Below are 23,652 nucleotides of genomic sequence, written 5' to 3' on the forward strand. Positions count from 1 at the left end.
AATTGGCACGTAGGATTCTTACCATTGAGTTACTAGGAAAGCCAGATCATAAGTACTAGGGATAAAGTTAAAAACACACGTGTTAAGACTTCATGGGGAAAAAGTCGAAGCTTCACTGAAGAATCTAAAAGGAACACCGTGCTATGCTTAGTTGCTCAGTTGTGTTTGACTCTGCAATCACATGAACTGTAGGCAGCCAGGCTCCTCTGTCCACTGAGATTCTCCAGGCAAGAACACTGGAGTGGGTTGCAAAGCCCTCCTCCAGGGGATCTTCCCAACCCAGGGATCAAACCCAGGTCTCCCACACTGCAGGCGGATTCTTTACCAGCTGAGCAACCAGGGAAGCCCAAAAGGAACTCTAAAGACCCTGAATAAGCGTGTCTGTCTACCCACTTACCTACCTACATATATATGTATGTATGTATGTATATGTGTGTAGTTTCATAATAAATAATATATGTATATATTTAATGGGTAAGATAATGCAATATTACATAAAGATGGCAATTCTTTTTAAACAATAAATTCAAAGAAATTCCCATAAAAATAGCAGGAAGGTTTTCTGTAGAACTTGTTATTCTGGTCCTAATAATATTTATATGAAAATGTAGCCCAAAAAAAAGGTCAAGACAACTTTGAAGAAGTAGCAGGAGTAATTTTCACTATCTGATATTGAAATTTATTATAAAGCTGTGGTAGTTAGAACATGGGACTGCATAAGACAAGACATCAGTGGAACAGTATAAAGATCTAAGAAGAATTAAAGACATACATCAGAAAAAAAGCAAAACTGTAAAACTTTTAGAAGAAAATAAAAGAGAATACCTTTATGAATTCAGACCAAGGGAAATATTTATACACCCTATACACACACACACGAGTACACACCCTTTACTTCACATACAGATCACAGATTACAAAGGAAAAACCCAGAGAATATTTTGACTTCTCTGTAAAAAGTTACAATTCAATAGCCAAGCCACAAACTGGAATAGTATATTACTGATAAAGATAAATATACCACACGTTTATAAATCGCTGAAAGAAGAAAACCCAACAGATAACTAAGCAAAAAGCATGAACATATCTTTTACAGAAGAGCAAACAAATTAAAACAATCATGTGAGAAGATATTCAACTTTACTAGAAGACAAGGAAGTAGAATTAAAACAAGATGCACTTCCTTGTCTTCTAGAAAGGAACTGTAAACTAAAACAAGATGCATTCAAGAGGGAGGGGACATATGTATACCTATGGCTGATTCATGTTGATATATGGCAGAAACTAATACAATATCTAAAGCAATTATCACTCAATTAAAAATAAATAAAAAAAACACGATGTAATTTCATATCCATAAGATAGGAAATGAACAGGTTGGGGGTAAGGACTTCAGGAAACAAAAATAGTCCATTTCTGGTGGGAGTGTTAACTGTTCCAACTCCTTTGAAGGACAGAATTTAGCAATATCTGATAAAGCTGAAGGTATGTCTATCCTAAACCCAGTAACAACACTCCTTTAGTCTAGAGAAACTCATACATTGCACAAGGAGTCATGTAAACTAAGTTCATGATAGCACTTGCATAATAGTATTTTTGGGGCTTCAAAATCACTGCAGATGATGATTTCAGCCATGAAATTAAAAGACGCTTACTCCTTGGAAGAAAAGTTATGACCAACCTAGACAGCATATTGAAAAGCAGATATATTACTTTGCCAGCAAAGATCCGTCTAGTTAAGGCTATGGTTTTTCCAGTGGTCATGTATGGATGTGAGAGTTGGACTATAAAGAAAGCTGAGTGCCGAAGAATTGATGCTTTTGAACTGTGGTGTTGGAGAAGACTCTTGAGAGTCCCTTGGACTGCAAGGAGATCCAACCAGTCCATCCTATAGGAGATCAGTCCTGGGTATTCACTGGAAGGACTGATGTTGAAGCTGAAACTCTAATCCTTTGGCCACCTCATGCGAAGAGTTGACTCACTGGAAAAGACACTGATGCTGGGAGGGATTGGGGGCAGGAAGAGAAGGGGACGACAGAAGACGAGATGGCTAGATGGCATCACTGACTCGATGGACGTGAGTCTGAGTGAACTCCGGGAGTTGGTGATGGACAGGGAGGCCTGGCGTGCTGTGATTCATGGGGTCACAAGGAGTCAGACACGACTGAGCGACTGAAGTGAACTGAACTGAACGGGACCAAATGCCATTATCTTAGTTTTTTAATATTTAGTTTTAAGCCAGCTCTTTCACTCTCCTCCTTCACTCTCATCAAGAGGCTCTTTAGTTCCTCTTCGCTTTCTGCCATTAAAGTGGTATCATCCTCATATCTGAGGCTGTTGATGTTCCTCTTATCTTGATTCCATACAGGGTTCCTTGTTCCTATCTTGTAACTCACCCAGCTGGGCATTCCTCATGATTTGCTCAGCATATAGGTTAAGCAAACAGGATGACAGCAGACAGCCTCCTTTCTCAATCTTGAACCAATCAGTTCTTCCATACAGGGTTCCGTTGCTTCTTGACCCACAGTTTTCTTAGGAGACAGGTAAGATGGTCTGGTATTTCTATCTCTTTAAGAGCTTTCCACAGTTTGTTACGATCCACACAGTCAAAGGCTTTAGCACAGCTGATGAAACGGAGTAGATGTTTTTCTGGGAATTTTCCTTGCTTTCTCTGTGATCCAGTGAATGCTGGCAATTTGATCTCCGGTTCCTTCCTTTTCTAAAGCCAGCTTGGACATCTGAAAGTTTTTGGTTTGCATAATGCTGAAGCCTCACGTTCAAGATTTTGAACATGAACTTATTAGTGTAGGAGATGAGTGCAATTGTCTGATGGTTAGCACATTCTTTGTGCTACACACATAAATCAGATAGCTTCTTTTTTTAAAAAAACAAACAAACTAATTTTGAAATAATTATAGACTCACAGGCTAGTATATAGAGGCTCTTCAACCCTCTATCTGGCTTCCTTCAAAGGAGACATTCCACATACCAAACCAGAAAATCACCATTGAAACAATACTGTTTACTGGACTACAGATCATGTTCAGTTTTCACATGGACTCGTGTGTGTGTGTGTGTGTGTGTGTGTGTGTGTGTGGTTTTATGCAGTCTCATTGCCTGTTTAGGTTTGTATAAGCACCACCACTGCTCCATCATCACCGGGGAGTTCCCTGAGATGGCTGGATGGCATCACTGACTCGATGGACATGAATTTGGGTAAACTCCAGGAGTTGGTGATGGATATGGAGGCCTGGCGTGCTGCGATTCACAGAGTCACAAAGAATTGGACTCGACTGAGCAACTGAACTGAATGAACTAAAGGCAAGTTAATTGTACTTCAGTCATGAAGTATATAAGTGAATTGCAATATATTCACAAAATACTGGAAAGAAATTGAAGTGAATAAGTTCAGTCTATATACATGAAAATGGGAAAATGGATAAAGTTCTTACAGAGGCAGTTTGCAAAAGGAGCCTATGTATAATAGTGTATCTCTAAAAAAGTCAAGGCTTTAACACAGCAAACAATAATAGATAATTACATATGAAGCAAAAGTATAAAGGCAAATAGAGGAATAATGCATACAACGTTTGAGAAAATGGCTACCTCTTGGGGAGGGAGGAGAATGGGATGGATGGAAAGAAAACAAAAGAAATAGATCCAAGGCAAATAAAATATTAACATCTACAGTTTGGTAGTGGTGAGCAATTGGTATTTTCTACTATTTCTTTATATTCTCTACATGTCTTTTATTGTATCTTTGGTTGGTACCTGAAACACTTTCTAATTTTAAAAAGAAATCAGAGGCAAAATACCAAACTCCAAAATGAAATGCTCTTATGATTTTAAATACTTACTTCTTTGAGTTGATTTCTGTATTTTCAACAATGTCTTCAATGTTCTCTACTAACTTAGTAAATGTTATCTTTTCCAACAAGTAAAAATCTTCTGCATAGAAGTCTTCACCTAAAGGGCCTAAAAACTTAAAAATAAAAACAATTATATTATCGTGTGTCTTCTATAAGATCCCAACCTGTGACAGGTATTTTCTTATAGATAGATATTTCTTTAAGCAAAAACTGATTAAACAGATAGTGGTTATTTATCCTGCCATTTACTAAATCTACTGGGAAACATGAGAAAAGTATTTCCTCACTTTGAGATTACAAGTTAACATTTGTATAAATACCAAAATCAACATGGCAAAAAAAAAAAATCAGAAAATTATTTCTATTTGAAGGTTTTACTCTGAAACATAATGCTTTCAAAAACCTAAGACTTTTCATTTTAAAGTAAATTATTCAAATAATTATCTATATTCCATAAATCTTTTACTTTCAATATTTACTATTTAATCTCTTAATTGTAGTCCATACTATACATATATCAATATATAAATAAGGCATAAAAGATCAAAACCAAGAGACAAATCACATAATTTCTTAATAATACCAACCATTCTTCATCTAACTGATGTATAAACTGCTGGAGCACAGCAAGATCATGTAAGTTAGTTTTAAATCAGTAACTGCAGAAGTGGGAAGCTGTAAACTTGCCAGACACCTAATTTCTCAGGATGTCTATCCCATCACAACCACTCCAACTGTGCTACCATTATCATTCTGGGGGGAAGCTAATATGTGCATCATCATAACAGTATGACCATAATAAGCCTTGATATAGAAGGTGAGCCCTGGCATAGTCTTATGAACAATTAGACTTAAAGACAATTAGAAAACATGTCAACCAGAATTTTTTTTTCCCTTGGCAAAAGACCAGAATAAAACAGCCGCAAGTGGATTTTCTTACTACCCCTTCATATGCTTCCGCAATTAATATTTTATAAAAATTAATAAAGTATAGTTCTTCAATCTTTTCTCATTTGCTCATAACAAAGGTGAAATTAGCTGGAATACTGGCATCCAGCTAAACAAATACCATGTTTCACTTTAAACATAAAACTGGTCTCTTAAATGTACAAAAAATAGGCGCTATAATACTAAAAGTACACATATCAATACTCCATTTCCTTAAGATGACTGTCAATTTTAACTTTCCAAGCACTTTCAATGTTATATTTTTTGGACTATGGGTGGGATAGGCCTGGAAAATAGCTGAATTTTATCTATACCACTTCTAGTGACCAAGTAGTTTTTTGTTAATAACTCAAAAAAAAGGAAATAAAATCTCAAATTATTTTCCTTAGGGATTAACAAGATTGGGAATCTGTACTGATTAAATTTACCAGAAAATTGGCACTATTTTACCTATGTAAGTTCAAATTGCTAGCAGAAACTATGTTTTTTTCTGTGCTTTAGTTCTTCTACTTAAAGTTGAATGTAATGTTTGTGGAATAAAATGTTAGTGTAAAATCACATAAGGGCCAAGTTGAGAAATGGAACATTAGATTCGAAAATCATGTAATAGTACAATAAAACCTATCTGGAGCTTAAATCTTCTTTACAACATTTTGGAAATGTGACTTTTCAGTTAAACAGAATAACTGCTCTAACAGAAATGTACTACCTCCTTTGACAGATCATTAACATTTTAGAAAACTCTGTTAAAATGTTCATGCACGTACCGAGTAAAAATCTCTCTCTACATGTTGAAGTTTCATCCATTGGCCCTGACTCTATACTGACTCTCAATGAACATAAAATCTGTGAAAAGTGAAAGTGAAGTCACTTGGTCGTGTCTGACTCTTTGCGACCCCATGGACTGTAGCCTACCAGGCTTCTCTGTCCATGGGATTTTCCAGGCAAGAATACTGGAGTGGGTTGCCACTGCCTTCTCCCAGAGATCTTCCCAACCCAGGGATGGAACCCAGGTCTCCCACATTGCAGGCAGAAGCTTTAGCCTCCAAGCCACCAAAATTTGTAAAAGTACCCAGTATTTCTCATGATAGCCTTCAGAGGTTTAGAGAAAAGAAAAGTTAATATTTACTGAAAATTTACTCTATGTCTAGGGCCATTCTATGTGCTTTTGGTATAAAAGCATTATTTAATCTGACAACTTTGTAAAACATACTATTACTTTTTCTATCATCCAAATGAACAAATTTTATGACAAAGGTCATATAATTAATGGTGTAACTGGAATCTGAATCCAAACTGTCCTGCTAAACAAAAAGGCCCTGCTTGTTTCCCTACTCTCTGCTGTGCCATGTCTTTCAGTAATTCGTAAGTATATGGCATAATCGTCTTTCAGTCACTCAGTCATGTCTGACTCTGCAACCTCATGGGCTACAGCATGCCAGGCATCCCTGTCCTTCACCGTCTCCCAGAATTTGCTCAACTCATGTCCACTGAGTTGGTGATGCCATCCAACCATCTCGTTCTCTGCCGTCACCTTATCCTCCTACTTCAGTCTTTCCCAGCATCAGGGTCTTTTCTAATAAGTCAGTTCTTTGCATCAGGTGGCCAAAGTATTGGAGCTTCAACATCAGTCCTTCCAATGAATATTCAGGACTGATTTCCTTTAGGACTGACTAGTTTGATCTCCTTTCAGTCCCAGGACTCTCAAGAATCTCCAACATCACAGTTCAGAAACATCAATTCTTCAGTGTTCAGCTTCTTTATGGTCCAACTCTCACATCCACAGGTGACTACTGGAAAAATCACAGCTTTGACTGTAAGGACCTTTGTCGGCAAATTTATTTATTATGTAGTGTAATAAGAATAAATATAATTATATTGGGTTAGCTATAAAGTTCATTCAGATTTTTCTATAAGATGTTATGGAGAAACCTAAACAAACTTTTTGGCCAAACCAACAGCAACAATATTATTTAGGGTTTTATTTAATATTAAAATAGATTTTAAATTCTTTAGCATGTCAGTAAGAAAGTATGAGATCATCAATACTCCCTAGTTTTGATCATTTATAAACAATTTTAACTTTGAATATGTTTCAATTTTAATGTAAACATTTGGACAGGTTCAAAATGAAGACTGATTCTAAAATGTCAGAATTATTTTGAACATTAAATTATCTGGTTCAGAATTATAGCTACCTGCTACAACTGCTATGATTATTGTGTTTTATAAAAGCATTACTTTTGAGACACAGTAATAAGCTAAGTATTACATTATAGTTCAGAAACCACAGTACTTATTTTCAGATATATCACACTTTTCTATTCAAACCACAATCCTACAAAGATAATCAAAATTATAATTTTTCATTACTCAACATAAAAAGTCAACATATTTGATTTCCTAACTATCTGCAGTTCTGACCTCTCCCCTGAATTTAACTCATATCCAGTTGCTGACTCAACCAGTCTACTCACAGGTCCAGGACGGAACACTGAGCGCTTACTATATGCAGAACTAAATTCTCTATCTGATCTTCCTTTTCTTTTGAACAAGCCTACTCCTGCAAGTCTTCTTTACCTTAAAACAATGCAACTTCATTCTGCTGGTCATGCAGTTCTCTCACATCCCACAGCAAATCTGTAAGCAATTCCTGTTCACCTTTCCTTCAAAATACATCTCACGTCTACTTCTATTTCCACTAGAGCCATTCTGGTCCAGGCCACCATCAGCTCTCACTTGGTCTACTGTAATAGCTCCTAACTGGCTTCCCAACCTCTACAGTCCATCTTCAATGTAATAGCCACTGCTAACTGCTAAGTCGCTTCAGCTGTGTCCGACTCTGTGCGACCTCACAGACAGCAGCCCACCAGGCTCCCCCATCCCTGGGATTCTCTAGGCAAGAATACTGGAGTGGGTTGCCATTTCCTTCTCCACTAGTGATCCAAGTAAAATGTAAGTCAGTTTATGCCAATCCCGTCTCCAGAACAATGAGCTTCTCAGCTCATTCAGTGTAAAACCACACCTGATCTGGACCCCAGCTACTTCTCTCCTGTTCTCCTCATATCTGCTATTCTTAGAACACACAGACATGAGCTCATCTCAGGACTTTGTATTCCTTGTTCCTTCTACCTAGAACATTCTTCCAGATTTGAAAACAGTTTGCTGTCTCATCTCTTTTGGTTCTCTATCCAAATAACCCCGTATAAATAAGGAGACTATTTGTTTTTGTTCCCTGTGCATCACAATGTAAACTCCACAAAAACATGTTTTTTCACTACTATACTCTTGGATTCCAGAAGAATGTTTGGTTCGTGGCAAGATTACAGCTAAATCCTTTTGTCAATTTCAAGGAAAATGAGAAGAAAAGAGTTCTAAAAGAAATAAGCTGCACATAACTATAATATTTATCACTAATATTGATTACATTATCATGGTTGAATTATATTAAGCCATGACAAAGAAAACAGAGTAGCTTTTCCATTACGTATAACAAAAAGGCAAATTAATAGATACAGCAGGCTGTAACTTTTTCCTTTTTATCCCTTAAAATGCCTGACAAAGTCAAAGGTAGACTTATACTTTAAAACTGTTCTAAAAAGTTTTATTTCTTCCCAAAGCAATTGCTAAAGAAAAAAAAGCAACAGCATTTTTGGGCTTTCAAATAGCTCACTATCAAAATTCACTAACACTTTACAGTACTGCAATCATAAATGCCAACTGTTGTCACCAATCTTACAGTAGCACTGTACACAGATGCACCTGAGTCTCACTACCGTTAGGATCTAACACAATTAGCACAAGAACTGTTGCACTGAAGAAGAAATACTTAATTTGTGGATGATATGAGTCCCTCATTATTCTCCAATTTCTATTATTTACAGATTCAAATAAGAAAGAATAAATAAGCATAATTTTAAGTGAATGATGATATTGGAATGGAGCACAGAGGAAACAGAACTCATAAAAATGTAGAAAACTGAGCTTTGATGATGACTTAGGGATATACAATTTGATGGTTCAAGCAGAGGTATGTCAAACACACTGCATTAGCTGATTTCTAAAAATACTTAAGCACCAGATTCAATTTTAAAAACTTAAATCACACCTGAGAAAGAAAACTAGACTATCATACTAAAAATATTAACAAGTAGCTATTGTCCACTAATTTTGTATGTATCTATTACAACTCCCTAATCAACTGGAAAAATATTTTTCGTATATTAAGAGAAAAAAGTGTGATTATAATTATGTATTCAAAAAACAGACACGGCTATGCAGAGTAGAAAAGGAGTTGAAGGTGCAACCTTGAGGGTGGGATGGTATGGGAGACAGGAGAAAGATCCAAGAGGGAGAGGACGTATGTATACCTATGGCTGATTCATACTGATGTGTGGCAGAAACTAATACAATATTGCAAAGCAATTATCCTCCAACTAAAAATAAATTTTTTAAAAAGAAAAAATCTTTATTAAGACGGTAGGAGTAACAGTGACTTTCCCCATAGTTTTTAAAAATTATATTAATACATATAACTTTATACCACAAAACTTACAAAGGTATTATTATTTAATATAATCAATTGTAGAAAAAAGCTACAAAAAGAAAAAAGATGTTAAAATGTACTTTATACACACATTTACAACAGTGATTCTCAATTACAACACTGTAATATATACTAAACTGCTTGTTCTAATACTTACGTTATAAAAGCTATCCCCAAAGAACATCCTCAGCCACATCCAATGTTATCATGGATGGGGTAGCGGTGAAGACACAGGGAGCATGCCATGAACTAGATTATCTCAGAGGCAAGTTTATTTATGCTGAGACCTGTCTGGCATGAGCACCATCCTCTGTGTGTACTGCATCAGGTGTGTTGTAACAGAAAATGTTTGAGACCTTTGTATCACAGTGTCACTGAAAAAAGTAAGCAATCGCTAACCTTTGTATCACAGTGTCACTGAAAAAAGTAAGCAATTGCTTTTTCTACTTACCCTCCCATTGCTGATAACACCTTTTTCTCCAGGACTCAATTTAAGTACATCTCGGCAGAACAACTGGTGAGTTCGAAAAATATTCACTCCAATGGTATTATATTTTTTCTCAAAGGCATTCTTATCCATCCCCTAAGGCATAAGTTAAGAATGATAAAACCAACAAGAGAACAGTAAATACAGAAAATATTTTTTTTAACATAGCTTACTTTAATAAGTCATTATAAAACTTAAAATTACATTAACTTTTGATTTTTAAAAGTACCATCTTGTTCTGAAATCACATTTTAAAAAAGAATCCTTCTCAGCAAGGCAATTACAATATTTGTAAATCCTGTTATAAGCAGATAGCTTGCTATTCATTTGTTGAGAATGTAAGGTGGATTACTGATTAATAAAATGCTAGGGAACATCATTTTAAAAAATTTAACATTAAAAAATAAAATACAACGTTAATTAAATTCTGAACTCAGTACTTCCATTTTGGTGTACTCAACTAAAAAATACTGGTTAGAATAAAAATACTCTGTCTCATTCCAATCCCACAAAACCAGTTTAGTAATAGTGCATTTAAACTTTGAAATACAAAAGTAATATTATCCATCTCAGTGTGTATCAAACATTAAGTGAAAGTCACTCAGTCATGTCCGACTCTTGCAATCCCATGGAGTTTATGAAATCCCATACAGTTTATGGAATTCTCCAGACCAGGATGCTGAAGTGGCTAGCCTTTCCCTTCTCCAAGGGATCTTCCCAACCCAGGGATCGAACCCAGGTCTCCCTCATTGCAGGTGGATTCTTTCAAACATGAATATGCATACAAATAACTTGGGTGTCTTATTAAAATATACATTCTACTGGAGTAGATCCAGGGTGGGCCTTGCCTTCTGCATTTTTATCATGTTCCTGGAACACCTACAATATCAGAAAAGGTTCCCTGCCTGCCCAAGGCACAGCCACAGGTAGGTACTGAGCTCTAGAAATCTGGCTAGTATGACTGAGAAATTTACTGTAATTTTATTTAAATTTAAAACAGCCACATGAAGTTGGTGGCTACAGTATCAGACAGTGAAGCCCTAGAACTTCACTTTCAGAATCTCTCAGTCAACTCCTCTCTGACCACAAGCTGCTGACCCTCCAGCTCATTCACTCTAGTGTCACCAGAACAACCATTAGTCAACCCTTCAGTCCCTTGATCCAACCACTTATTGTCTATTGTGCTTTCCATATCATAGTTTTCCTCCTAACCAAGCTCTACCTCAGAGCCCTTTACCGTAGCGAAAACGGTGCATGCTCAGTTCCCTTGAATGCCTCCTCTCAGTTATAATTACCTGGCAAAACTTCAACTCTGGTTAAACACAAATCTGTTTACTCTGTGACAGGATCTAAACAATGTTAGGATGGCTGGAGAATCACGTGCAGCCAACACTGATCTCACTTTCAGTTACGGTCACTAATCTCAAGACAACCCTCAGAAATTTTCCTATACCACTGTTGATTCACTTTCTCACTCACAGAACAATAGGAAAATACTTGACATTCTCTGCTCTTTCCTCCAGCCTCTAAGAACACCTTAGTTCAGCTCAGTTCAGTTGCTCAGTCGTATCCGACTCTTTGCGACCCCATGAACCGCAGCATGCCAGGCTTCCCTGTCCATCACCAACTCCCAGAGCCTACCCAAACTCATGTCCATCGAGTCGATGATGCCATCCAGCCATCTCATCCTCTGTTGTCCCCTTGTCCTCCTGCCCCCAATCCCTCCCAGCATCAGGGTCTTTTCCAATGAGTCCCTACTCCCATCCTAATACTTAGCTAATGATCTGACCTCTTTTTGAAAACGGAATCAATCGGAAGAGAAGTACTCATCTTGCTACCACCAAATAAATCTACCCTGTTCTTAAACCAATACTTACAACTTGTGCATTGGGTCCCAGCACCTCTTTTCCACTCAAGAAACATCCTCCCACTTTGCTCCCTTGTCTCTGTATCATCCTTTCTCATATTTGGATGGACTGTTTTTATTAGCATACCAAAAAAGTGAAATCCTTCCCTGACCTCAAGTCCTATTCTAGCTACACAAGTCCCATTTTAGCTACACAGTAGTTCTCTGTTTTCCGCACAGGAAAATTCCTTTAGAAAGCTACGAATACTTGCTGTCTCTTTTCTGATTTCTCTTTCTCTCTTGGCTCCAGTTCACTTTATACCTACTACTTCATTGAAACTATTATCAGTCACCAACGACCACCTTAACAAATAAAATGGTCCCTTATGAAGCCTAATTTCAAGACATTTGGCATAGTTGACCATATCCTCCTATAAATACTTTCTTCAGACCCACTGTATTCTTGAATCTGGTACATTCTTCTTACAGACTTTCCATGGCTTGATTTCTCATTTCATTGAGAGCTTTGCCCGAACAACAGCTCTTTAGAGATGCCTTCCCTTGACCACTCCAGCTAAAAGAACATCCCTCAAACTGTATATTTTCTTGTAATTTTTTTTCTAGCACTACTTGCCTTTTCTTTCCCAATACAATGTAAGTCCATACGAACAGGGAGAAAATTCTCTCTGCCTTGTTCACAAGTATTATCCTCATTGTCTGGGACTCAATCAATAATTTTTTTGAATGGATTAATGAGTCTTTCTTCCAGAGCATCAGCTTTTACCTTAAAGTTTTTCCCTGTACTGGATCCCTTCAGTGAAATAACTGAAGATTATTCACATATTCCTTTAACTCTCAATTCTTCACATAAATAAATACATATCCAAACTAGAAAGCCATTAACTTTAAGATCATTGAGTAGTAGCTGAAATATCTGAAATTTGATACGTTCAGTGCTTCTATGCAAAGCCATATCATTCAATGAGGACCTTTCCCACTGTAAAGCTTATGATCCCCATTTGATTATACTTATTGATTTTTTGGCAACATATCTCCAAGCACACTGTAATATTTTTGAAATATGCAACAGATCTGTATCTATTATTTCAAACAAATAGCTACTAACCTCAGTAAGCAACGTTTTAATTTTATTTCCAGAGTAAATAGCTGCAGCAGTTTTTTCTTCTGCCAGTTTCCTGAGAAAGTTTCTCAAAAAGCTGTTTTTCAGTGTAAGAAAAGCTGCCAGAATTCCTCTAGAAATAGTTGTGTTTTCTTCATCTATTTTTGATGTAGGATTATAAATAACCCCCAACCGACTATGACCACTTGTTTTCTGCAAAACAAATTTAAAGGTGATAAAGATCAGTATTTTACATATCCTTTTACAATGGAATTTTGTAAATCTCATAAAATTTTTAAAGACTAAAATCATACAAAGTACACCTGACCCTTAGACAATGCAGGGGTCAGACACACTGACTCCCTGAGCAATCGAAAATCTACTTCTAGTTGGCCTTCCGTATTCAAAGTTCCACATATGTAGAGTCAGCCAACCACAGATGACATAATACTGCAGTATTTACTACTGAAAAAAAATTGTGCATATGTGGATCCATGCTGTTCAAACCCTGCTGCTGAAAAAGCAAAAGTATATTCTTTGACTACAGTATAATTAAGTTAGAAATCAATCACCAAAAGAAAACTAGAACATCAGTGAGATTTATGAGATTTGGTTTATAGCCCAGCATCTACAAATGTCTTTTAAATGTTACATTTGTGCTTTGCAAGAACATATACTATGCAATGTGCATTCTTCTATCAATATTCATTAGGTAAAGTTTGGGGATTTTATTATTCAAATCATCTGTACATCCCTACTGATTTTCTGTTTACTTGTTTTACTTATTACTGAGATAGATATGTAAAAAACTAGTAGAATTGGAGGCTGGCAGATCAAGATCAGTGTGCCAGCATGGTCAGGTGCTGGTGAGGACCCTGTTCTGGGTTGCATTTTCTAATTTCTCCTTGGATCCTTACATGACAGAAAGTGAGTAGACTAGCCCTAGGACCTCTTCTTGTAAGAGCACTAATCCCATTTATGAGGACTCCACCCTTATGACCTAACTACCTCCTAAAGGTCCAATCTCCAAATTTCAGCACATTGAGGATTAGATTTGAACATAAAAATTTTGAAAGAAAAGAAAAAAGTGTTAGTCCCTCAGTAGTGTGTGACTCTGTGTGATCCCATGGACTGCAGCCTGCCAGGCTCCTTTGCCGATGGAATCCTCTAGGCAAGAATGCTGGAGTGGTTTGCCATTTCCTTCTCCAGGGGATCTTCCCCACCCAGGGATCAAACCTGAGTCTCCTGCATTGCAAGAAGATTCTTTACCATCTGAGCCACCAGGGAAGCCCTATAAATTTTGGCGGGGACACAAATGTTCAGCACATATAGGCTACTAGATATGTACATGTATATCTAACAGCAAGGACTAGAAGAGAATATACAAGTCATGAATCACAGAAGACATGTAGGGCTGTCTTTTCTGGGGCAAGGTCACCTATCTTGCATGGAGAAAGAATCTGAATTCCTGACTTAGCACCATGTTCTAACCAAGTTAAGGAACTGAAAACATTAACATGAAGGAAAATAAAGACTTAATGAACGTTTTTCATACTGCTTTCTCAAAATTACAGCACATTAATTTTTGTAGAAAGTATCCAAATACTCACCATGTGATTTAATGCATTAAAAAGCAGTTTTCTCCCAGATGGTTTGTCAAAATCAGCAACAATCCAGAAAGTAACTGAAGAAATTACATAATCATCTGAAAGTTTCAAACAGTATAAACTAATTCTTAAAATCAAAGCAAAGACAGGAACATTTCCAGTTAACAAAATATATAAAATAATAATTTTTAAAATGAATCATTTTGAAAATAAGCAAATACTGGCAAAAATTAAACACACACAGAGTGAAATACATAGAAGATGTTAAGAGTAACTCATTTATAAACTTTGTATAAATTCAGATACCAAAAAGAAAGAATAGTCCCCAAGAAACACATCGATGGGATACTTTTGCCAGTAGAGAAAATTTTATTATGCTTATCAAGGTTCCACTGTTGGCATGCAAAATTGTCTTCCAGCTACATATGTAAAAACAATGATATTTATACATTATATGATGTAAAACCACACACAATAAATTAGCAGCAGATACTGGAAACAGCAATATTTCATGTATTTCAAAAATTCTGGCTATTGTTAATTTAGTCTGATTTATATCATCTTGTGTGAAAAACATCAATATATTTTTTTTCCAGAAACATCTGAAAATCTGGAAGCCACAAGATGAAACAATTTTTAATTCTGCAGTCACAGTTAAATGGGTTTCATTTCATCCAACCTCAGCATATAACATCTGAAATAATACTTGTCTGGCTATCATTAAACCTATACAAAAATTAGTCCCTTAGATCATATGATCCACTTAAAATAACTGTAAAAAGTCTGCTACACCAAAAACTTACACCTGAACAGATGAGAAGCTACAGTTATCATCACTCTTGTTGTTCAATCACTAAGTCGTGTCTGACTCTTTTTAACCCCATGGACTGCAGCACACCAGGCTTCCCTGTCCTGCTCATCTCCTGGAGTTTACTCAAATTCATATCCACCGAGTAGGTGATGCTATTGTACCATACCCAGTAATATATAATTATGCAAAAACTGGCTTTGGTTAATGAAAAAAATATGTAACAAAATGGAGGACAACACTGATTCTCCTTACAATCCTTCAGAAGCAATTTAACAGTAATGCAGTGGTGGCACATTCTTTTCAAAGAAAGGTAAAGAATTCTCATGCCTTCTTAAATGTCAGCACTTTTACAATTACAAATAGTAAGCTGAGAAATACTTCAAAGATGCTAAGCAAGTTTCTCTCAAGTTTATATTTCTTTCAGTTCAGTTCAGTTCAGTTTAGTCGCTCAGTTGTGTCCGACTCTTTGCAACCCCATGATTGCAGCATGCCAGGCCTCCCGGTCCGTCACCAACTCCCGAGTAAACACAAAGTCATATCCATCGAGTCAGTGATGCCATCCAGCCATCTCATCCTCTGTTCTCCCCTTCTCCTCCTGCCCTCAATCCCTCCCAGCATCAGGGTCTTTTCAAATGAGTCAACTCTTTGCATGAGGTGGCCAAAGTATTGGAGTTTCAGCTTTAGCATGAGTCCTTCCAATGAACACCCAGGACTAATCTCCTTCAGGATGGACTGGTTGGATCTCCTTGCAGTCCAAGGGACTCTCAAGAGTCTTCTCCAATACCACAGTTCAAAAGCATCAATTCTTCAGTGCTCAGCTTTCGTCACAGTCCAACTCTCACATCCATACATGACCACTGGAAAAACCATAGCCTTGACTAGACAGACCTTTGTTGGCAAAGTAATGTCTCTGCTTTTGAATATGCTATCTAGGTTGGTCATAACTTTCCTTCCAAGGAGTGTCTTTTAATTTCATGGCTGCAATCACCATCCACGGTGATTTTGGAGCCCCAAAACATAAAGTCAGCCGCTGTTTCCACTGTTTCCCCATCTATTTGCCATGAAGTGATGGGACCAGGTGATGGGATCCCAACTGATGGGATCTTCGTTTTCTGAATGTTGAGCTTTAAGCCAACTTTTTCACTCTCCTCTTTCACTTTCAACAAGGGGCTTTTTAGTTCCTCTTCACTTTCTGCCATAAGAGTGGTATCATCTGCATATCTGAGGTTATTGAGATTTCTCCCGGCAATCTTGATTCCAGCTTGTGTTTCTTCCAGTACAGCGTTTCTCATGATGTACTCTGCATAGAAGTTAAATAAGCAGGGTGACAATATACAGTCTTGACGTACACCTTTTCCTATTTGGAACTGCCGGGAGCCAGCACGGGAGATCCCACCCATGACAAGGTCATGCGGAGAGGCCTGATGGGCAAGGCGAGTCAGGTCTCAAGGGGTCCTCTGTCTGAGCATCTACCCCAAAACCAAAATCTGTCTGTTTACTGTCTGCTATACTATACTCTTCTGACATTACCACCTTTTCTCTGGAAAGAGTTAATTCAGAGCTCCAGTTAACAGTCTCCTGCATATAAAAAGAATGTCTCAGTTTAAACCCCTTTGATGGCTTTCTAACTTATCTGACCCATCTGCCCGGACTTTACAACTTGTAGATTGTTTACAGCCCCCAACCGTGACAGGCACAAAGCTTAAAGCATCTTAAAGATATAGAGCCTTTTAGAGCTAAGAATTAGTTTGGCAAAGGGTTCCATTGTTGAGTTAATGTTTGCCGCCAGGCCTCCATATCCTTTATCTTTTAGACACCTGGGAGGATATTAATCAATGTAATCGGGATGCAGATATAAGAATATAGTAGTTTTGATGTTAACAATACTAAACTTTTGAGTTAATTAATTTTCTCTTTGTTATAACTCACTATACTCCACTTTCTTGTTATAAATTGTTATATCCTTGCTATGTAAAAATGTAACTTTATTTAGTGCTTTCTGAGAGTGACACCAGACTTTGGGAAGAACAACACTATTACCCTTATCAGAAAAGGGCTGTAAAATGTTAATTGGCCTTCTGGCCAAAAGATGATGTAAATCACCTAAGACTTATGTATACAACTAGGTATGCAGAGAGAAAGCCTGGTCTCGATAAGAGTTAGGGCTGTTGACACTACATAATTTTGTATTATCCATTGATCTCTACGTACAACCAAAAAGTATAAAAAGCTTTTCAAACAATAAAGGATAGACCAGTTTCTCTGACCAGCTCCTCGAACTGGTTTCTTGGAAATCTGGCTTCCCCAGTGTCGAGTCTCTCTCTCTCTCTCTCTCTCTCTACCTCTCCCTCCCTCTCCTTTAAAGGATAAATTTCCATCTGGGGCATAGAGGCTCTCTAAGTCTACTTACTTGCCCTGACTTTTAAGATCCACACGAAAGGGAGCCTAAGGTGGGGTACCCTCTGCTATTCAAGTGGGCGCCGGTGGCCTAATGTAGACAGTACAAGTTCCTTGTCTTAGAACTTTATTAGTTCTCCACGTAAACCAAGTTATTCAGCATCTTTTCTCCACTAAGTTTCCCACTACACTATTCCTTCCTAATCTCTCTTTTATATTTCTAAATAAGTACGTTTTTCCTCACCTACTCTGTCTCCCCTTCAAATTACCCTAGATCCACCGGGGAAAGACCCCAATAAGTCTGTTGTTCCATGTCCAGTTCTAAGTGTTGCTTCCTGACCTGCATACAGATTTCTCAAGAGGCAGGTCAGGTGGTCTGGTATTCCCATCTCTTTCAGGATTTTCCACAGTTTCTTGTGATCCACGCAGGCAAAGGTTTTGGCATAGTCAGTAAAGCAGAAATAGATGTTTTTCTGGAACTCTCTTGCCCTTTTGATAATCCAGCGGATGTTGGCAATTTGATCTCTGGTTCCTCTGCCTTTTCTAAAACCAGCTTGAACAACTGGAAGTTCACGGTTCATGTATTGCTGAAGCCGGCTTGCAGAATTTTGAGCATTACTTTACTAACATGTGAGATGAGTGCAATTGTGTGGTAGTTTGAGCATTCTTTGGCATTGCCTTTCTTTGGATTGGAATGAAAACTGACCTTTTCCAGTCCTGTGGCCATTGCTGAGTTTTCCAAATCTGCTGGCATATTGAGTGCAGCACTTTCACAGCATCATCTTCCAGGATTTGAAATAGCTCAACTGGAATTCCATCACCTCCATTAGCTTTGTTCGTAGTGATGCTTTTTAAGGCCCACTTGACTTCACATTCCAGGATGTCTGTCTCTAGGTGAGTGATCACACCATCATGATTATCTGGGTCATGAAGATCTTTTTTGTACAGCTCTTCCGTGTATTCTTGCCACCTCTTCTTAATATCTTCTGCTTCTGTTAGGTCCCTACCATTTTGGTCCTTTATCGGGCCCATCTTTGCATGAAATGTTCCCTTGGTATCTCTAATTTTCTTGAAGAGATCTCTAGTCTTTCCCACTCTACTGTTTTCCTCTATTTCTTTGCATTGAACGCTGAGGAAGCCTTTCTTATCTCTCTTTCCTATTCTTTGGAACTCTGCATTCAGATGCTTTTATCTTTCTTTTTCTCCTTTGCTTTTTGCTTCTCTTCTTTTCACAGCTATTTGTAAGGCCTCCTCAGATAGCCATTTTGCTTTTTTGCATTTCTTTTTCTTGGGGATGGTCTTGATCCCATACAAATAAAGAAATAAGGTGTTTCTTGTTAATTATTCTTTTAAATTGCAAGAGATTTAATCTAAGGGCATTAATTATAGGCTAACTTACTCTATTCTGATGCCCCAAAGCAAGTTTTGAAATACAGTGCAGAACCTGATAAATATATTTCTTCTATTTTTTCATTCCCTGTTTCTGTCTACTTTTCCCTTCACTTGACACATTCAGGACCTTAGCCTGACATACAATGGAACTGAATTATATTTTATTATTTGTCGAATTTCTTGTAGACAGACCAGTTTATGAACATAAAATCACAGATCTGTTAGAAAGTAATTCAAAGGTGATCTGGTCCTAATTTGCATTCACCCCATAGCATTCTCAAAAACTAGCTGTCTGGTTAAATCTCTCTCATATATAAAAATTACCCCTTATTTCACAGTAATTTCATCTTTAGATCACTCATTGTCAGAAAGTTGCCACTTTATATAACAACATAAAAATCAGCTTTCTTTTATGTTTCATGCATGGGTTCTCTGTGTTCTCTCCAGAACAATGTAGGTCAAACAAAACAAAGTGAAACTCAAACCAACCAAACTGCATTATCTGAAAAGTTCATAGTATCTCAGAAGTCTGTGGTCATACTACAGTTTTCCTATCTAGGCTAAATCCTTATTTCCAAAGATGTTTCTGTCTTGGTCTCCCTTCCTCTGGATATGACCTTTATCCTAAGCAAAACATTCAGACACTATTTAACCAGAATGCAGAACTATTCTCTCATTTGGGGATTATACTTTTGCTCATGCCTTATAAGATTATCAGGTTACTTAATCTTTAAAGTGTTTTACCACCTTCCTACAAAGGAGAATAACTGAATAGCTTGCTTTAAAAAAAAGGCAAAGAAATAAGATTAACCCCTCTGCATTATATGATTAGCTAGGATAGGCAGCATCATTTTTCTCAGCAAAATCCTTTTATCCTAACAATTTACAAATTCTCAAATTGAAAACCAGGCCTCTAGTCAAATATCAACATACAAAAATGTGTTATGGAAACATTTAATAAAATTATTAACTTTTACCATTTAGGAATAAATTCAGGAAAATGAAATATGCTTATTACCTCCTTCAGTTACATAGTGCATATTCTCTGCAATTACAGCACTCTTATCTTGTGTATCCAAGAAGGAGAAAGTAGAGAAATCTTCAACATCAGCAGTTACTAAAAATTTTAATATTAAATGTTAAATAATGAACTAATAAAACATTCACAACTCAATAAACATTTGTAGAAAAGTACAGGGAAGGATTATTTTACCTGATGTAGATATCAAATTAAGGTACTGCCATTTATTGTTCAAAATCAAAGGATTTATTCGGGGCACAACATTATTTTTACCCATCAGGAAGTCAACTGCATTTATTTGATCATTTAAGGCACCCTAAAATAACAAAATACTATTTAGGTAATATAGGCAATTTATATGCATATGTTTTAATATGATGCAGGGAATACATTTAAAGATTGCTTAATCTAAAATAAGTTAATTTAAGATTCTTATAATACTGGAGTTTCTTTCCAATTAAGCAATTTTTAGATGTAATTATGCACAGATAAATTTAATTACTACTTTAAAAAGCACTACTAAATGATTAGAATGGAAACTTTTATGCAATTAACTTTAGCTATTAAGATAGTTCTAATGTAATACAGAAATAATTTATAAATATCACTCATCATACATTTTCTCATACATGCTTACCTACCATAAAAACTTCCTTTTGTAAATACGCAGTTGTATCCATCATTCTGTGAAGAACAGCCATTTCTAGTTCCTTAAAATTCAGCTCGTCACGGTGAAAGGATTCACCATTATAAAGAGCTTGAGGCAAAGGACCCAAGCCAGTCATCTTATAAAAGTTTGTTCCTGCCTATTCAATTAAAAAAAATACCAGAGAATTAAGCAGAATATGTCTGTCTGAAAAAGAAATACATAAACAAAGGGACTGCCACATTTTTGTATGTCATAGAAAAATGTTAGTTTTGCTAATTTTATCTGTTCTTTACAACACTACTTAAAGAAAGGTAATTTACCTACAGAGAACAAGTCAGAAAACTTTTTTTAAAAGGGCCAGACACATATTTTAGGTTTTGAGCCATCTGGTCTCTGACACAATTACTCAATCGTGATGTTACAGTGCAAAAGCAGCGACACACAACACATGAATGAATGAACTTGGCAGTCTCCAACAACCTGTGTTTATAAAAACAGGTGGAAAAACAGGTGGTAGAAAGGCTGGATTTGGCTCAGGGGCTGTAGTTTGCTGGCCTTTGATAGAGGGTATGACTTTACTTTAAAAAATACATCTACCTGCATAAGAGGTTAATTTATCTCTATGTTTATTTGTTTAGTAAACAATTCATTGAATTCATGTGTTTGGCTAGACTGTGAGTACAAAGCTAAAATATCGGCCTTCAAGGGGCTCACATATATACAAGCAAAACTGAGGCCATATACCAGGTTTTACGGGAGCCCAGAAAAGAAGTGACAAAGTTTGAGTGTGGAGAGAAGGGATCATAGAAACCCTCTTCAGGGAATAAGAGCAAAATCTTAAAGGACAAGTAAAAATTTGCTTGTCCTTTAAAAGTGGAGAAAGACATTCCAAGCAAAAACAGACAGCACTGTAAGGAACATATTCAGGTAATGGCAAACAGTTTTTTGTGTTTACAGTGGGAGGAGTTATTAATATGTAGGGAGAAGATATTTGGCCAGAGGGGTGGAGGGGCTAGATCATGAAGGTTTTCAGCATCTGGATTTTATCTTGTATGATACAGTATCACTAATAATTAATTCATCACTACTCAACACTATGTATCATTAAAATTGTCATGATAGCCAACATATTAATAATTACTCTCTGAAGCTAAGTACTATTGTTATATGCACTTTATAGATGATAAAACATACAGAGAGTCACTTACAATGTCATATAACTACTACATTTTGGAAACAGAATTTGTACTTATAAGTGTGTGACAAATAGTCTGAACTTGTAACCACTGAACTATATTATCTCTGAGCTATATTACATATATATGTATAACTGTATATATATGCCAGGAGAAGTATCAGTAACCTCAGATATGCAGACACTACACTTATGGCAGAAAGCAAAGAAGAAGTAAAGAGCCTCTTGATGAAAGTGAAAGAAGAGAGTGAAAAAGTTGGCTTAAAGCTCAACAATAAGATCATGGAATCTGGTCCCATCACTTCATGGCAAATCGATGGGGAAACAGTGACAGATTTTATTTTGGGGGGCTCCAAAATCACTGCATATAGTGACTGCAGCCATGAAATTAAAAGATGCTTGCTCCTTGGAAGAAAAGTTATGACCAATCTAGACAGCATATTAAAAAGCAGAGACATTACTTTGCCAACAAAGGACCATCTAGTCAAGGCTATGGTTTTTTCCAGTAGTCATGTATGTGAGAGTTGGACTGTGACGAAAGCTGAGCACTGAAGAATTGATGCTTTTGAACTGTGGTGTTGAAGACTCTTGAGAGTCCCTTGGACTACAAGGAGATCCAACAGAGAAATATCAATAACTTCAGATATGCAGATGACACCACCCTTACAGCAGAAAGTGAAGAACTAAAAAGGCTCTTGACGAAAGTGAAAGAGGAGAGTGAAAAAGCTGGCTTAAAGCTCAACATTCAGAAAACTAAGATCATGGCATCCGGTCCCATCACTTCATGGCAGATAGATGGGGAAACAGTGGAAACACTGCCTGACTTTATTTTTCTGGGCTCCAAAATCACTGCAGATGGTGATTGCAGCCATGAAATTAAAAGATGCTTACTCCTTGGAAGGAAAGTTATGACCAACCTAGACAGCATATTAAAAAGCAGAGACATTACTTTGTCAACAAAGGTCCATCTGGTCAAGACTATGGTTTTTCCAGTGGTCATGTATGGATGTGAGAGTTGGACTATAAAGAAAGCTGAGCACAGAAGAATTGATGCTTTTGAACTGTGGTATTGGAGAAGACTCTTGAGAGTCCCTTGGACTGCAAGGAGATACAACCAGTCCATCTTAAAGGAGATCAGTCCTGGGTGTTCACTGGAAGGACTGATGGTGAAGCTGAAACTCCAATACTTTGGCCACCTGATATGAAGAGCTGACTCATGGGAAAAGACCCTGATGCTGGGAGGGATTGAGAGCAGGAGGAGAAGGGGACAACAGAGGATGAGATGGCTGGATGGCATCATCAACTCGATGGACATAGGTTTGGGTCAACTCTGGGAGTTGGTGATGGACAGGGATGTATGGCGTGCTGCGGTTCATGGGGTCGCAAAGAGTCAGACATGACTGAGCGACTGAACTGAACTGAAGGAAATACGTATATTAACAATTATATCTTCTTCTTGGACTGATCCATTGATCGTTATATGATATCCTCCTTTGTCTCTTATTTCAGCCTTTGTTTTAAACTCTGTTTCATCTGACGTAACTGGTTTTCTTCTCATCTTCCCGGATTTCTTCTCATCTCCATTGCATGGAATATCTATTTAATTCCCTCACTTTCAGTCTGTGTGTATCTTCAGATCTGAAGTTAAGTCTCTTGGAGGCAGCTTATACACAAGTCTTGCTTGTATATCCATCTGGTTACTGTCCTTTGATTGAAGCATTTAGTCCATTTACATTATAGTAATTATTGGTAGGTATGTACATA

At 37.0% G+C, this 23,652-nt stretch overlaps 1 protein-coding gene across 4 annotated transcripts in view; it reads right to left on the bottom strand.

Moving 5' to 3' along the window:
* UGGT2 (UDP-glucose glycoprotein glucosyltransferase 2) overlaps positions 1-23,652 on the bottom strand; it is a 148,226-nt gene that overhangs the window by 51,060 nt on the left and 73,514 nt on the right. For all 4 annotated transcript variants that reach the window (XM_069601914.1, XM_069601913.1, XM_069601916.1 and 1 more), the window contains exons 17-23: positions 20,686-20,850; positions 20,237-20,360; positions 20,042-20,140; positions 14,427-14,521; positions 12,823-13,029; positions 9,815-9,946; positions 3,858-3,982 (exon numbers count right to left, since the gene is read on the bottom strand). In XM_069601914.1, coding sequence (XP_069458015.1) covers positions 3,858-3,982; positions 9,815-9,946; positions 12,823-13,029; positions 14,427-14,521; positions 20,042-20,140; positions 20,237-20,360; positions 20,686-20,850 — 947 coding nt within the window. The remainder of the gene's footprint in view (positions 1-3,857; positions 3,983-9,814; positions 9,947-12,822; positions 13,030-14,426; positions 14,522-20,041; positions 20,141-20,236; positions 20,361-20,685; positions 20,851-23,652) is intronic.

Source organism: Ovis canadensis, chromosome 10, assembly GCF_042477335.2.
Source record: "Ovis canadensis isolate MfBH-ARS-UI-01 breed Bighorn chromosome 10, ARS-UI_OviCan_v2, whole genome shotgun sequence".
Taxonomy (NCBI): Eukaryota; Metazoa; Chordata; class Mammalia; order Artiodactyla; family Bovidae; genus Ovis; species Ovis canadensis.